Source organism: Caretta caretta, chromosome 4, assembly GCF_965140235.1.
Source record: "Caretta caretta isolate rCarCar2 chromosome 4, rCarCar1.hap1, whole genome shotgun sequence".
NCBI lineage: Eukaryota > Metazoa > Chordata > Testudines > Cheloniidae > Caretta > Caretta caretta.
In genome coordinates this window covers 91,552,052-91,569,763 of record NC_134209.1, presented here as the reverse complement: position 1 = coordinate 91,569,763, position 17,712 = coordinate 91,552,052, and the positions used below count along the sequence as shown (strand labels likewise).

The window sequence follows — 17,712 nt, the reverse complement described above, 5'->3', positions numbered from 1 at the left end:
CTCCGGTGGTTTTAGGACCACCAGGAAGATGATTTCTGCTCCAAAATCACTTATATTTTTTACTATGTAAGAGTCTGTTTGAGTACTTTGAGCACTGTCCCTAATTTCAATGGCAAAATATTTTGATTGATTATTCTAATTATATAGGTTTCAGAGTAGCAGCCGTGTTAGTCTGTATCCGCAAAAAGAAAAGGAGGACTTGTGGCACTTTAGAGACTAACCAATTTATTTGAGCAAAAGCTTTCGTGAGCTACAGCTCACTTCATCGGATGCATTCAGTGGAAAATACAGTGGGGAGATTTATATACACAGAGAACATGAAACAATGGGTGTTACCATACACGCTGTAAGGAGAGTGATCAGGTAAGGTGAGCTATTACCAGCAGGAGAGCAGTGGGCCGGGGGGGAACCTTTTGTAGTGATAATCAAGGTGGGCCATTTCCAGTAGTTGACAAGAATATCTGAGGAACAGCAGGGGCGGAATAAACATGGAAAAGTAGTTTTACTTTGTGTAATGACCCATCCACTCCCAGTCTTTATTCAAGCCTAAGTTAATTGTATCCAGTTTGCAAATTAATTCCAATTCAGCAGTCTCTCGTTGGAGTCTGTTTTTGAAGTTTTTTTGTTGAAGGATTGCCACATTTAGGTCTGTAATCAAGTGACCAAAGAGATTGAAGTGTTCTCCGACTGGTTTTTGAATGTTATAATTCTTGACGTCTGATTTGTGTCCATTTATTCTTTTATATAGAGACTGTCCAATTTGGCCAATGGACATGGCAGAGGGGCATTGCTGGCACATGATGGCATATATCATATTGGTAGATGTGCAGGTGAATGAGCTTCTGATAGTGTGGCTGATGTGATTAGGCCCTATGATGGTGACCCCTGAATAGATATGTGGACACAGTTGGCAACGGGCTTTGTTGCAAGGATAGGTTTCTGGGTTAGTGGTTCTGTTGTGTGGTGTGTGGTTGCTGGTGAGTATTTGCTTCTGTAAGCAAGGACTGGCCTGTCTCCCAAGATCTGTGAGAGTGATGGGTCATCCTTCAGGATAGGTTGTAGATCCTTGATGATGCATTGGAGAGAGTTTATTTGGGGGCTGAAGGTGATGGCTAGTGGCGTTCTGTTATTTTCTTTGTTGGGCCTGTCCTGTAGTAGGTAACTTCTGGGTACTCTTCTGGCTCTGTCAATCTGTTTCTTCACTTCAGCAGGTGGGTATTATAGTTGTAATTATATAGTGATTGCTTATGCTATTGCTTATGCTTCAAACAAAAAAAATATTAAAACCTTAAAAAGAGAGAGAAAGCATAAAGGCAGCATGAAATGCCACCATAGTAGAAGGAATGGGAGACCTTGGAATGTATGTATGGAACATATCATTTAGTCTGTTTTAGAACTTTTCTAATTCTAGAACCAAGAACCTTTCCAAACTTTGTTTTGAGGGTTTTTCTCTCATTGCTATGGAGGTGGGTAAATTTTCATAAAGCAAACAATGTCTTTAGACCAGAGGTTGTTCAACTGTTTCATAGAGCCACATTGATAGAGAAATGTATATTGTGTATCATCTTCGCTCTCACTCATGAGTTCACAGACTGACTACCCTCTCCTTCACAATGAGACAGACCACATTCTCTCCCTCTCACGACATGGGAGACGAGTAGTAAGAAAGTATTTAACTTATTTTAAACTGCCGTTTTGTGTAATTTAGCAGCCAAGAACAAGGTGAGTTGGTTACAGGGTGTCAATCAGCGCTCCTCAGGCAATGAGTGGTCCTGGACCATAGCTTAAGAACCTTTGCTTTGGGCCAATCTGCTGGTTTAATGGTAGCGTATAATGTTATTACCTAGGAGATTTGAGATTAGATCTACTAGGTCCTAGGTTTCATAACACTACTGTTATGTAGCTCCTATTGGGAGAAGTAGAAAGGAGTCTAGTTTTTGTCCTTGATTGAAAGAAATTGCCACAGCATGAACTAATTAATGGGAAAATAGGCACATTCCAAGTCCAGGAACAATGTTCTGCTATTCCTTCCTAATCAAATTGAAAATCACATTTCAGTCTGAAACTATGTACGGTAACTACTAATGTTACAAGCAACCCTTAAGATTATTCTAATGGAAAAAGATTAGAGGAGAAGAAGAGCATTGCAGAAGTATGCTGAGTTTGCTAACTTTAAATATAAAGGTAAAAATGTCTGCCTAAAGTTAGGTTCTTACATCTATTTTTCGGCACCTAAATAAGTGGTCTTCTTTTCAAAAGTCCTGAGCACTCAGCATCTCACATTTACTTCAGAGGGTACTGGATGCTTTTGAAAATAAACCCACATATGCAAGTGTTTGAATATGGATTTAAAAGAAGTGTAACCTTTAGGCACCCATCTTTGAAAATCTTGGTTTATTTTTTTACAGGCTAAACATTATTTTTATAATATGATAATATTACATGTAAGTACTAATCACTTTGCCTGCTTTTCAGAGGCTGCCAGCACGAGCTGTATATGACTTTAAGGCTCAGACCTCTAAGTAAGTATAAAAGTTTTGTTGGTTAGTTCAGAGTATGTATGAATGCAAGGACAACCTGTCTCACCTGTTCTAACCAGGGGTCAAAGCTTGTGACAGGGTTAGCAGTACATTTCTGTTGGGGGGTACCAGCCTCAAAGAGGCTACCCAGAACTCTGCTCTGCCTGAGCGGTAGCCCATGAATAAGTAAGCTGTGTAAGAAGCCATTTCATGTTTAAAACATTTGAATGATGAAATACTTATAATATTTGTTCAAATCTGGGAGTGGCTATGCATCCTCAGCACACATTTTTATCCTGTAGACTATAAAAGATCCAAAAGAGTACCTACATTCCATCATCCATGTTGTCCCATAAGATTCCCAGTGTTTATCTCAGCTTTTTCATAAATGAAGGGCTAACATTATGTCACCTAAATTATGGTCTTTAAATTTAAGGGCATCTGGAATTGTGTGGGGAGTAGGTTAGGGGATGTGGAGCTTGGAAAAGAAGAGGGATAATGTAGGAGAAAAGACAATGGCCAAGATTTTCAAAAATCACTAGTGATATTGGATACCTGGATATTGAATTTTTGGGTGTCCAACTTGAGATACTTTAAAGGGACTTGATTCTCAGAAAGTGCTAAGCAGTTGCCAATTTGGGCACCAAAAACTGAGCCAACCAAAATCACTAGCCAGCTTTGAAAATCTCGTTCAAGATTTTCAGCATAGACCCGTTTCAAAGGGGTATATTCTGTGAGAATCAGGACAAAAAAAAATACAGTAGACCAAATTCTGCTCTTGTTAATAGTCACACAACTCCACTAAAGCTATTGAGTTAAGTTGGGGTAAATGAAAACAGAATTTGAACTTGTATTTAAAGAAGAGAAGACAAATTTGGTAGGGAAAGGAAAATAAGTTCATATTTCTTAGAGTATTACAAACAGTTGAGATCAAAAGATATTCAAAAGCTACCCTGACAACAACCCTTTACATTTAAACAATGACATAGATCTTTCATCATGTCTTTTGATGCCTTTTTGACCTAAATTTAAAGGACTGTTATGTGCACCTGTATTAGTAATTCACACAAAGATCGCTATTGGCTGAATCTTCATGCACAGTAAATTGAATGTTTGTTTTTACAGAACATAATCCTGTCCTTTACACAAGTGAACCATGCAGAGTGGGCTGAGTGGGCCAGGGCAGGAGGGTGCCTGAGCCAACTTGCTGGGGCAGGGTAGGGTAATTCACGGAGATGGGGGAGGAATATGTGCACCTTTCGGCTTTTATAAAAGGGAGCACTAAAAGGCTCTCCTATCCAGCTATGGATCAGCAGCTGAAGTAGCATCCGCACAGGAGGGACAGAAGACACCAAGCTTGCATGCAGATCCACATGTATTTGGGGCTATGATGTAGATCAGGCCTATCTCTTTAATGGACCAAAACCAGAATCCAAACCCAAATACCCCAAGTTTCAGATTCAGATCTGATTCTGAATCCAAACTTTGCTGCTTGTGCCAATTTGCAATTTACAATTATTTTATTATATATTATCCACTGGGATACGCAGTACTGCTACAATGCTCCTTCCTCAGATATTTGTTGTTAAATTACATGTGTAAACAACACTGGAATTTCTGAAGTAATTAGACATTTTCAGATTTGTGATTGAGCTGCTCTAACTAAAATAAATCTGTTACAGGGAACTGTCCTTTAAGAAAGGAGATACTGTCTATATCCTCAGGAAAATAGATCAAAACTGGTATGAGGGAGAGCACTATGGAAGAGTTGGAATTTTCCCAATTTCTTATGTTGAGGTTGGTCTGTTGTTTTAATTTCTGGGATTAGTTTTTAAAATAGATGCACAGATTACATGGAAATAATGCAAAAAAAATTCATGTTCTCCTTTCAGAAACTTTCTCCCCCAGAAAAAGCACAGCCTGTCAGGCCACCTCCTCCAGCACAAGTTGGAGATATCGGAGAAGCTATTGCCAAATATAATTTCAGTGCAGACACAAATGTGGAACTATCATTGAGAAAGGTAACATCTAGAATTATCTTCAGTGAAAAACATCCACACTGAATAACTGTTTATAAATAAAACAACTTAAAAACTTGAACATAAATGCTATTGTTTCACCTACTCTGAAATCACAGAAGGGCTACGCACAAAGCAAAATACTCGTAGTGGGATATTTGCAGAGAACTTAATTAACCTTCTTTGCTTCATATTTCCAGGTGTCTGTCACTACATTTGTGAACGGTGTAAATGTGTTAGTCATGCAAAACAGGTAATTAGGTTGTACTTGCCTGATTTGCACATGCAAACATGTACAAATCAGGTAATTGGGTGCCTAATTGCCCAAGTTGCATGTAAATTACTCATCTACACATTTTTCAGTTGCCTCTTCCTTCAACCACAATTGTGGGGCCTGCAATTTTATAGGTGCACCCACTGTTATGGGTATATAACAGGAGATTTTAAAATTGTGATGGCTTGTCTATGGACATTTTTGGAAGCCACCCTGACATTTTGTGGATTACCCAAACCAGTAAGGGGTTCTGTCACAGCCTGCCTTATAACTTTGGTTTCCTTAATACTGTGCTGCTATGACTCAGAACCCTGACATCACCAGCCAGCCTACAAATGGGTCTCAACCCTGGCTTCCACCTGCCTAGTTACTTCTTGCAGGATGACCTCAGCAACTTCCAATCCCAAGTCCCCGCAGATCTGTCTCCCTGAGTTCTTAACTACAAGGTACTCAGACTTTTCCTCTCTGGTTTGGCGCCTCTGAAGGAGTAAAACCTGCCCCCAGTGATCAGTTCACTTTGACACACACACTTCACACAGTTTGCATACCAGAGACCTGCTTGGGGTAAAAATAAACAAAAAGTTTATTTAATAGAAAAGTCACAGATTCAAAGATGAAATAGTAAGGGAGAGCAAACGAATACAAGTTACACAGAAAATAAACAGGAAGACACAATCTCAGGCTTTACACTTCTATGTTAGCTAAATTCCATTTTCTAATACAAGTTACCTATTGACTCTGTGAAGTTTCCCTGCATACCCCCTGCCACAGAGGGGATCCAGTGTTTCATGGACAGCTCCCCACTTAGATGCTGGACCTCCATTTCTGGATAGCTTTCACTTCAAACCCCTTCCTGTCTGACAGGATTTGCAGGATTGGTGGGTTTGTTTTTACTTCTTCTTTCTCTCAGACTATGGTAATTCATGGTTACAAAGTGCAGGGAAACTGCCTTCTTCCTTATGGCTTGTCTACAGTACGAAGTTAAATTGACGTAAGGCACCTTGCATCGATTTAACTGTGTAAACATACACACTACAATGTTCCTCCCACCGCTGTCACTCGCCCACTATGTCACCCTAATAAATCCACCTCCATGAGAGGCATAAGGCTTAGATCAACATAGTTCACGCAATGCAGTGTCTGTATAGATACTGTGTTACTTGCATTGCCTGTTGGCTCTCAGAGTGACTGACAGCCAGAGCTGTGAAATTAACAAGAATGTCAGTTTCACTGCTGATAGGGTTCCTGTTTTGAAACTGAGCAGGAGGTGGGGTAGAGAGGAGTGAGGGATGGGGGATGAGGGAAGAATGTTCCAGCTGTGAACCCCCAGTGCTGTTGAGAGCCGGAGCCTCGCCTGCCCAGTGCTGAGAGCCCAGGCTGTGGGCTCCCTGCAGAACTCCCAACTGGATCCCGGCTGCAGCCAGGGCTCTCTGCTCCTCACACTGCTCCTCTTAAATCAGTGCAAGTGCTCCTGGTGAGGACACGTGCCAGTGACAGAAGGAGGGTAGTGTAGACATGGAAAAACCACAGTAATTACAGTAGTGGCAGTAAGTCGACCTGTAGTATAGTGTAGACATGGCCTGAGTTTTCCAAGGCTGGTTGTTTTTTTTTTCACTTTCAGTGTCTTCCCATTAACTTAAATAGACTACCATTGTCTTTCCCTGGGTTGTACAATGCTAGGTGCTTGGAGCTAGTTTCATGTGAACAATTAGCCTGAGAGGTACCCCTCCCTGCCTCATTGCTTCACTCCCACCCCCCGTTGTGAAGTGATGCATCCTAGCTACAGTTACAGTGTTCTACATATACATAACCTGTATACATATCTCCTAATGACCATCAAGTTCAGAACATTACATGCTTTCATAAAAGATCTTACTTGACATAAAATTATACACAATAACATTGTATGCAACCAGTTCAGTTGCTTATTCTTTGGGGTTCAGACACCTTGGTTTCCCTTTGGGTTGTCTGGAATCTGAATATCACAGCAATATATTAAATAAATACTATTCCATAATTCCAAGTTTTAATCTCATATTATTGTCACACACTTGGGATATTATTTTAAGAGGTTTTATTATAATACAGACTTCTGCTGTTTGGAATCTATTATCATGGCTGTAAGATATTTGGTGCAAGTTTCTAATTAAAGAACTATTTCTTCTTGCATTTAACACCAATATTTTCTTTCTAAGTGTAATACTAATTCTTGCTGGTTCAACAGCATATTGTAATTTAAAATACAGTAGGTATTCTTAAACATAAATCTACAAATCTAACCATATTTACTGAATAATTCCAAATTAGGCATAGCAAGATACTAAATATTAATGTATTTCACCAAGTGATACATCTTTATCATAAGATGTTTAATCCCCAGATGATCTGGTGATGAAAGGGCATTATTCATATACAGAACAAAGGTTACAAAAATATGGATATGAAAACACCTTCCACATAAAACCTACTACACTGACTAGTAAAACAAACGTAAAATTGAAAACTTTGGTTCCTAAATCTAGGTATCATAAGCCATGATTAGCAACCAAAATAAATGATAGTGATATTCATAACCCATAGTGAAGTGACTGGGAGCTGAAGAGTGCTCAGTATTTCTGAAAATCAGTTGTTTATCCAGATGCTTAACATTAGGTATGCAGGCTTGAAAACATTTGCCATTAGGACTATTTAAACAAAACAAGATTTTGTACTGGTAACACGTAGAAGAATTTGTATCCATAGGGCAATTCTGCCGCATTCACACTTTCCTGGTGAAAAAAGGCTGATGCCAGATGATCTGGTAGGAAGGAATACACTGATCTATTTTTCCTCTGATATGACTGAGCCCAGGACATGACCTTATTGATGGTGATTTAGGGACTGATCCAGCACCCATTTACTTCAGTCTTGCTGGATCAGGCCCATGCTATGTTTAGTATGCCCTAAAATCAGGAAGAGGGAAGTGAAGGATTAATTTTGTCAATGTGAATATTAAACGTGAGCATTATAATGTGAACTTCTGTTTATAAACATTGTAAACATTCATGTTTATCGCTCCTGGATTTTCTATTCACCGGAGTTGGTATCTTGATAGCCTGGTTTTGACGAAAGAGTAGCTGGCTTTTGTTTGTTCAACTAGAGATGCTTTTATGGTATTCACAAATCAACAACAGAAACAAAATCACATAAAACTAAGAGGGCTTTGAGATGGGAGGGTGGGGATTGAAAAAAAGTTGTCCTGCAGGAGACATGATAAAATCTATGTTATATAAAACAAACAGGAGTCCATAAAATCTTAATAAGAAGAGACGTACGTTAGTATGGCCTTTTTCTTAATCTTTACTGGATTTTCAAGAAAAATACAAAACCAAACAATGTGAGGAGCAAAACATTTAAATTAATACAACAGTCACTATTACTGACTGCAGAAATGGGCCAGGTCAGTGGTCTAGTGGAAGAATAGTGTACTGCCATATAGGCATCTAAGTTCTGAGCTTGAATTCAGAACTCAGACACCCACTGAGCAGAACACCTCAATTGTTGTTTAGTATCTGGTATAGGAATGGCATTCATAGACCAACACAGGCCCTCTCTTGCTGGAACGATAGCATTATATGCAGTTAATGGGAAAGTGGGGGAGATTCTGAAAGCTCTGACCAGGGCCATAAAGGACCCCCATGGAAAAATACTGTGATATGTTGAGATAAAAATACAAACTATTCAGAAAACAAAGTTATCACTTGTCCACTGATAATTAATTTTGATAATGCATTACAGGGAGACAGAGTAATTCTTCTTAAGCGAGTTGATCAAAACTGGTATGAAGGTAAAATACCAGGAACCAACAGACAAGGCATCTTCCCTGTTTCCTATGTAGAAGTCATCAAAAAGAATGCATCAAAAGGTGCTGGTGACTACCCTGATCCTCCATTACCCCAAAGCTATTCTAGTGATAGAATACACCATTTAAGTTCCACTAAGGTAAGGACGATTTGTTTTTCCATCATGCCTAGAGTATGTTAATACAATTTGTAAATCTTTGGTAAAATAACCAATAAACAGTTCAATATACATTTTTTAAAAATTCATGCATCCCACCCACAGAAAATATATTTACTACTTGGTCTTTTTCTGAAGATAGAGTTGCATTGCCAAATTTTCATTGTACAACTTTATTTTTTACATTTTTTAGGATACACTATGGCATTTAACACTCTTGCTGGTTTACACTAAGTCTATAAAATTCAAAGTGTAAAATCTAGGACATAAAAGGCTTAATTTCCAAAGATCTTTTAAATATCCTTCATGCATCCCAAACTCCAGAAGTCTAGTAATTAACCATTACATTATCTAGAGAATGGCCAGGCAGACTTTGGGCAGCAAATCAACCAGAACAAAACTTGTTTGGCAACTTGGAAGAGATTTGAGCATCGTGGGTTATGTTCAGCAGACTGTTATGCTGCAATATGAACATCTTTTTTTATGACAAAGACCGGAAGATCTTGCAGTCCCCTAAAAGAGAACCCATGAGAATAGCATGAGAGGGCAGTTTGCATGAGGCCACAACACAGCTGGCCAAAAATAGCCCTGTGCTCTCCCTGTCCATCCTTGGGTGCAAGGAGAAGGAGTCAGCCAATGTCTTCTTTGTGTGACTGGCCTCCTTTTGTCACCCACCCTGCAGAAATGGATTTTTGTCATAGAGCAGACTCCTTGGGTGATTTTGTAACATGATAGCACTTGTGTTAAGCTATAATGATGCAAATGTCATCACGTTGCAATACAGTTCAGGTTCAGATCTTTATAGCTATAACCTGAAACCAAGCTTCTTTACAGCTTCTTACACCTAGTCATGAACACTCGCAAACCTTTCAGAAGTGTTTGAACCCCCCCCCCCATCCCAGTCTATGCAACCATCACAAGTTATGTTGTCTGATGGGAGAAAAGTTGGTTTCCATTGAAAGTTCTGTTCTTGATGAGGAGCAGGCTTTGATCAATTACTCAGTTGCTGAAATATTACTACCTTCTCACAAAGATTTGTACACAGTCTCTTTAATGGCAATAGAAGCATGAAGATTTTTGTATGTGGCTTCAATTACTGCGAATGAGAGTTATCGGTCTAAAACTTTTGAACATGAAGGAGAGAAAAAACCCTTCAAATGTTCACTTTCCTTACTTGTTTATCTCTTTAGAGTATGTTCTGTTTGTGTGTGTAGTTTGTAAGCTCTCTTTGTTCAGTTATTGGTGTATTTTTGTTTCATGATGTCAGTAATATATTACCTTGCTTCTTTTCATCTATATTTTGACAGTTATTCATATATTAGTGCTAAGTTACAATGTTAGAATAGGAGAAGCTTCCCAATTGTTACCAAAATGTGTCCCTGATGGACAAGCCTGACCTGTGAATTTTGTGCCTATGGATAAACAATAATAGCATCAAATGTGAGATTTGCTTGATCAGGAGATGGTTCTTGATGCCAGCTGCTATTTTTTCACACGCAATAAAAGTTTTGGGTTGGAGGTAGAAACAATTTAAGTTCTATAGTAGTTAGCCAACTTCAGATCCACCTAGTTCCAATTCTTTATCACATAACTCATTGCTAAGGTTCTCATCATTCCATTGAGAGCTGGGCTGTGGTTTCAAAGCATTTAAGTTCAGATGAGACTCACATTTAAGTTAAAATCACCCAATAATTCTTTGATATTTAAATATTTTACATCTTCCCTCACTTCGAAGTTGAAAAGACCAACTCTAGGGGAAGAGATTGGAATCAGAAGGAGTTTGGATGATGTCTTGAAGGGTCTCCATCTCTTGGAGCTTAAACAAGAAAACAGAATGTCTGTCCCTGATCTGTATTTTTTCATATTAGTTGCTGGTTAGTTCAAATTATCTTTGTTGTGATAGAAAACTACACATAGCAGTGGGCAGATCCTCAGCTGATGTAAATGTCATAGCTCCATAAACGCCAGGAAACTATGGCAATTTCCACCAGCTGAAGATCTTCCCCTAAGACTGCTCTGATAAAGCATCCTTCCTTGACCAGGAGGGAATAGGGCACCGAGAGATGTGTTAATAACACCATGCAGTGGAATTTTATAATGTCACATACAATGTTACCACACGTATTTTATCAGGACAGTATTGACGAGCAAATTGTGAGTTTTCAAATGATACCTTATAAGACATACTTTGTACAACGATTATTACAATAGTATGTAGGATGTGGACATGGGTATATTCTGTCAGTTACCTCTCTATAAAACTGTAACGAAGTGGAGAATCAGGCCCAGAGAGTCTAGAACAGATCTCTGCACACATGCATGTCAGTGAGTATCTGTTTTCTAAGAAAAAACTCAAGGTCTTTTATGTGACAGAGGGAATTTCTGCAGCAGTTGCTGCACTGACATAAATGGAAATACTGTACTAAAATCTCTCAAACTAACTTCTCATCCATTAATTCTTTTATATATTCAGAAGAGGCTACGTGTGTGGAAAAAGTGTCTTAAGTCTTCTTTTCTTACAATAGCTGGAGAGGCTTTAGTAAACTTAAGCATTCCCAACTGAGTACTAGGGTTTAGCATGATCAGAACTTCAGGGTTCTATTTATTCTTCCTCCTCCTATTCATGTATATAACATGTAACCCATTGTATTACTTTCTGCCTCTAGAGGCTCCTTCTGTTGGGGGGCGGGGGAGAGAGATAATTCAATAGTGTTTGCGTTATGTGGGATCTGTTAATTGTCAAAAATAAAGAAACTCAAAACTATTAAATTTTGCAAGAGAACTGGATATCAGGAAATCCTATACCAAAGAATTGTCTAACTTCTCAAAAATAAAGCCATCTACCTTGAGAAAACTTCAGTAGGAGGTAAGTAATTTGCCCTCTTCTCCGCAGTCTGTCTCTCAGGTTCAAACTCTGTATAAGTAATAAAGCCTTATTTTCTTTTCTACAGTAATAATTAAAATCTAAAGTAGCCAGATAACTAAAGAGATGTGCAGTCTAGAATTGTTTTAGGTTATTCTAACAAGGAAATTAAAATACTTTTTTCATGCCAGTTTAATTTTGAGGATTACTAGTAACAAAAAATACATTTTCAGTATTTACTGAAGCAATGGATATCTACAGATGCAGTGTACGTATGACTCACCAGTCTATCATTCGTACAAAAGGACTTTTCTTTTACCAGAAGGATACTTCAATCAATATTATGTAATGCTACTCAAAATATATTGCTACGTACTGTGCTGTCACCATCTTAAAAAGGATTGTTTACTGTCTACTTTCTATTAGATTTAAGTGTATGTACCTTAACTAAAACTGTAATTTTATTTGTTCACAATTACATCAATTTTAAATAAAAAATGCATTATGTAACTATTGATGCCTTAATAAAAGTATGCAGTGTATTTAAGATGTTTCTTTAAGATCACCACCAGAAGGTGCAGCAAACATTAACATTAGGAAAATTAGAAATTATTTGGTTTGTTCTATTTGTATTAGTGTTTAATGGCACCCACAGTGAGCAAGGTGCTTTTAACAGTATGACTGTTCTGAAAATAATGGTTTGGGGAAATCACAGCAGTCTTGAGTGTACTATATAACAACTTGTGATAGGCTCACTAGCATAGAGCAGTAAATAACATAATCCTAGCAGATCAAATTTAGGCTCCCCTTCATGACTCCGTGATTCAGATCTGTCTTGATGTTTGACATTTAAGCCCTAGGCCAGAACCTGATATAGTTTCACTTTTCAAATTCAGCTATTCTGATTCATGTAGTAATGATTTCAGACATTTGTGCTCACTGAAATAATATCCTATAATCCAGAAGATGGCACATAACTTTTTTTGCTTACGCTACTCATATCTTAATCCAAGGTCATTTTGTTTGTTTTTTTATTTTTAATTCCTATGCTTTTCCTTATTTCTAAAGTTGGCTTCCAAAGCATCATCCCCACCTCCCAGATATCCTTCCTCTCCTTGGTCAGATTCTAATAAAGGGAATCTCAAGGCTGTCGCCAATGAATGGTTGTCACTGACTGTTGGTTTTCCACCGTCAAGCACGCCTGCCCCAACTCCTGCACCTTTTCCTGACAGCTTTCGTTGTGATCTAGAGGAACTCAACTCTTTGGGATTAACAGCATCCCAGTCTATTCCAATGCCCACTGCTAATATTACTTGCCAAGTTAAGGATGGTCATTTTGTTCCATTTACATCACCAAAGACCTCTCTCAGGTCTTCTGAATCTCTTCAGCCCTTCTCTGCATGTACTTTTGTATCACTTCCTCCAACAATCCAATTTCAGGACACAGCACTTAAGCCTATAACAAACGGTATCAAAATGAATGAAAGAAAATATACAGATCTGAAAGAGATGATTGGATCGCCAGCTGTCAAAGAAACCAGAAGCTTATCAGATACTACAAAAGCATGTGGAACCATGAGCACGGCTTTTGCTGTCTCTGAGCCTTCTAAATGTGGCTCCCTAGCCAGAATGCTAGTGGCAAGTGATGAACAGGAAGAGGAAACCTGTGAGGTGCGCCTGTCAGTAATCCAAGGGGGTCAGCCAAAATGTCAAGATTCAAATTTCTACAGACGTGCACCTGATGTAACAGGACAAATGCCAGGACTGTATATAGAGGAGACGCTGAGACATGACAGAATAAAATCTCCAATAGCAATTAAAAGCGAGCATATGATACCTTATGAAGTATACAGTTCATCAAGTATCAATAAAGAGGTATTTTAATTTCTTACGATTTAGCTTCTACATTCATACAGTTCACTCCCAGTATAATTAGTATAGACTTTTCTAATATATTTTTGTGTATCTATACATATACATACAGTATTATAATTAGGGTTGTATTATATTAAATAAATTATATATGATATTCTTAATGACAGAGAAAACAGTACTCCCATCTCAAATCGCCCTCTTGCTGAAACTGAGAGAAATATCATTCTAGGTTACATGGTGCCCTTGTTTTCCAGTCTTCTCTGCTGCCATCACAATAGTAATGACCTGAAAGGCAGAATGCACAGCTTTCTTCACAGGCCCATTAGTGCTACCTTTTGAATTATCTGACAGAATGGGAGCTCCCAAAAGCAAAGCTATCCGCGCACTCCTGAAAGAATGAGGAGGAATCGCCTGCGGAAACTTTTAGCTATTCACCTCTCAGATGTGTCATTTGGCCATCTAGCTAATTATAGTGTGTTCATGTCACAAGAATATGACTAATAACTAGGGGCCAGATTAAGTTTGGCCATGAAACACATGCTTTCTAAGTCATGATCCCTCCCACAGTTCCCCCTGGACCAGCACAACTCTGTAGTGCCCCTAATGCATGCCAATGTCTAAGTGCCACAAGATGGCCCTGAATTAATTAACACATGATATTTATATAAAATTAATTCTAATGTTTCTAGGCAAAGTTTTAGTAACTTTTTTTTTCTCTATAAAATTTGTTTAAACGGTCAGACAGTTAAAGCAGTTAATCTGGTTCAAACCAATCTATAACTCAGATATATGGGTAACAGGTGATCCCTGATAGATCCCTGTAAGACTTTGCAGCCCTCATAACTTGTTCTCATGGCTTAAAAACTACAACGTAACCCTGAAAACAAACTATGCTGTGGTTATTTCAAGGGACACTGCCAGTATAAAAATTATAGCTGTTAACTAACACATTCATTTACTTAAGATATTCAAACATTTACATTATTAAAATTGAAAGTTGTTGTTTTTTTACAAAATTCATTTTGTCAGTGTATCCTCTTTTCTCAGTTCCTTGCATTTCTCTTGACTTGCAAAATGAAAATCAGGTTTCAGAGTAGCAGCCGTGTTAGTCTGTATTCGCAAAAAGAAAAGGAGTACTTGTGGCACCTTAGAGACTAACCAATTTATTTGAGCAAAAGCTTTCTTGAGCTACAGCTCACTTCATCAGATGCATTCAGTGGAAAATACAGTGGGGAGATTTATGTACACAGAGAACATGAAACAATGGGTGTTACCATACACACTGTAAGGAGAGGGATCGGGAAAGGTGAGCTATTACCAGCAGGAAAGCAGGGGTGGGGGGGAACCTTTTGTAGTGATAATCAAGGTGGGCCATTTCCAGCAGTTTACAAGAACAGTAGGAGGGGAAATAAACAAGGGAAAATAGTTTTACTTTGTGTAATGACACATCCACTCCCAGTCTTTAGTCAAGTCTAAGTTAATTGTATCCAGTTTGCAAATTAATTCCAATTCAGCAGTCTCTTGTTGGAGTCTGTTTTTGAAGTTTTTTTGTTGAAGGATTGCCACATTTAGGTCTGTAATCGAGTGAGCAAAGAGATTGAAGTGTTCTCCGACTGGTTTTTGAATGTTATAATTCTTGACGTCTGATTTGTGTCCATTTATTCTTTTACATAGAGACTGTCCGGTTTGGCCAATGTACATGGCAGAGGGGCATTGCTGGCACATGATGGCATATATCACAAAATGAAATCAGTTGAATCAGTCTGAGCTCTGTTTCATAGGCAGTGTCTTGTTCAGGGTCTTATTTCTGCAATGTTTGAGAGTGTTCATTCTGTCAGATAATTCGAAGGGTAGCACTAGTGGGCCAATGAAGAAAGTCACGTATTCTGCCTTTCAGGTCAGAATTATTGTGATGGCAGCTATCTAGCAGAGAAAGCAAAACTGGAGAAAATAAGGGTACCATATAACAGAGAATGATATTTCTCTCTGTTTCAACAAGAGGGAGATTTGAGGGAATGTTTAACTAGGAACAACTGCTTTAATTGTAATTTCTGAAAAACTTACAGTATTAGGTTTTGCAAAAGTTTCTTTTGATAACATTTAAAATTTGGACTTAATTTAACCCAACAGTGCCTCTTATAAATAGTATATTTAAAGGCAGTTTTCATTTTGAAGTTTTAACAGAACTTCCTGTAGGGCCCAATCCTTCAAAATACTGAGCTCTTGGGAGAGAAGCACCCTCGACTTTCATTGCGGAGCACTTCAAAATGAAGCCTAAGACATATTAGAGGGCCTCCAAGTATACAGTTATGATATTACAAGAGATACACCTACTCCCATCCCATATTTGTGTTTTTCAAATGAATGAGCCTAAAGACAGGGTAGTAGTAGGAAGTAAGTAGAATATGATAAGACTATGAGTGATTTCACCTCAGAACATTAGATTTACTGACTTATGATGAATGTAACATCAGCCTGAGTACAGCAGTTAGGGGTCTCTCTGTCTCTGCTTGTTAGTGGTGTATTACTCTTCTTTCTGCACTTTATGTCCTTCACTGATGGTTGTACAGCATGATTACTTGTTGTCTTTCTTAAATGTTTAAGCCAGCCCCACTTTCCTCTGGGACACAAGGGCCTTCTGCTTCTCCTTCTCATCTTCCTTCTTGTCCTCCATTTCACTCTGCCAAGGCACCTCCCTCTCAGTCTGTCTCCACATCTTCCCAGTCTGCTGTTCCCCACTCACCTCCTCTCCTTTCCAAACTGTCCTACCGACAGGAGATAAACTCACCAAAGTTAAAGGTAACTGCACTTGTTGAGTGTGAATTGCTGCATGTCTCCATGTGTGTTTGACAAATAGAAGGAATGATGCTAAGATTGATCTTTTTTAATTTTAAATATAACTTTTCAGTTACTAATATTTCATAGCATAAGCATGTAGCTAGCTCGAATGTTATATTAGCAGTGTAGTGCCTTTTCAGATTAAATAACAATGTCAAGTAAGAAAATACTATCATGAAGGGACTGGATAGTTCAGGAAAGGATTAGCCAGATAGCTCAGATATAGGATGTGGGAGCTTTTAATCTCTAGATCGTGTGTCTGAATCCACACTAGGGGTTTGATCTAGCTCTCATTGAATTCAATGGGTGGTTGCTGATCACTGCAATAGGAGATGAATCAGGCTCTAGGTCATTAGGCCACTGAAAAGTTACCAGATGTTATGCGAAATGAGTTTGTAGTTTCAGTCCAATTCCTAAGGGGCAGATATGTACTTCACAATAACCCCATCACACTTACCCATTAGTAGCATTCTTGTTGTCAGTCTCATTAACCAAAAAAGGAACAGATCTAGAGTATGGGTAACTTTCTCTTCTCAAGACATATTTCCAGGTCAGGTGTGAAGCACTGCGGCAGGGCAGTGCAGAGAAGTCTGAAATTATGTCACTTGCTTTCTAGGTCTTTAGTGGGTACATAGAAGGAGTCAGGCTCCAGAGATGTTAATTTCATGAGCATTACATTTAGTTTAAACAGAAAAGAGAAAAATCACCATAAAAACACTATGATTGATTTTAAACAAGATTTAAGGTGTTCCATTTTTCCCCAGCTGAGAAAGAGATATGTTGTTGACAGCTTCAGATCTCTCACCTAAGAGACCACCTCTCTCCCTGTGATACACTACCTAGAGTATCTGCAGTAAGTAGAGATGTGGATGCAAGATCCCCATCCTATAATAGAGAAGAAGTTGCAGGTTGGAGTGTACTCCGACGGGACCCTGGGGCTCTGATATAACCTCCTCCCTGGTCTAAAAATTGCCATGATTTGGTTACTTTGAGGGCATGCTAAAAAGACCATTTGTTGGTTTAGAAGAGAAGTGAGAGGACTGTAGTAGCAGCCTGTGTATGTGGTTGGTAATAACTGAGCATGTGCTGCACCTTGCTAGAAGGGGTGAACTAATTGTATTGCATTTTGGTTATATAATTTTGAATAATTGACAGGGCACTTAGCGCTTATGGATGGGTGCTTTTACTTATTTTAAATCAAAACAAACAAAATTCAGGAAATGTTACCAACTAGCACAAAGTCTTTGAAATTAGCTCTAGGGGATCTTGAGATTTTTCGTATAAATTGAGCATTCATCAATAAATCCTAACAAGGAAAATTAATCC

At 38.5% G+C, this 17,712-nt stretch overlaps 1 protein-coding gene across 37 annotated transcripts in view; it reads left to right on the top strand.

Moving 5' to 3' along the window:
- The window catches only part of SORBS2 (sorbin and SH3 domain containing 2), a 405,939-nt gene that overhangs the window by 372,396 nt on the left and 15,831 nt on the right, over positions 1-17,712 (top strand). For 35 of the 37 annotated variants that reach the window (XM_048847985.2, XM_048847987.2, XM_048847988.2 and 32 more), the window contains 4 exons: positions 2,476-2,522; positions 4,202-4,316; positions 4,412-4,540; positions 8,589-8,792. In XM_048847985.2, the coding sequence (XP_048703942.1) occupies positions 2,476-2,522; positions 4,202-4,316; positions 4,412-4,540; positions 8,589-8,792 (495 nt within the window). The remainder of the gene's footprint in view (positions 1-2,475; positions 2,523-4,201; positions 4,317-4,411; positions 4,541-8,588; positions 8,793-17,712) is intronic. The other 2 variants (XM_075127865.1, XM_075127864.1) reach the window with 1 other exon arrangement.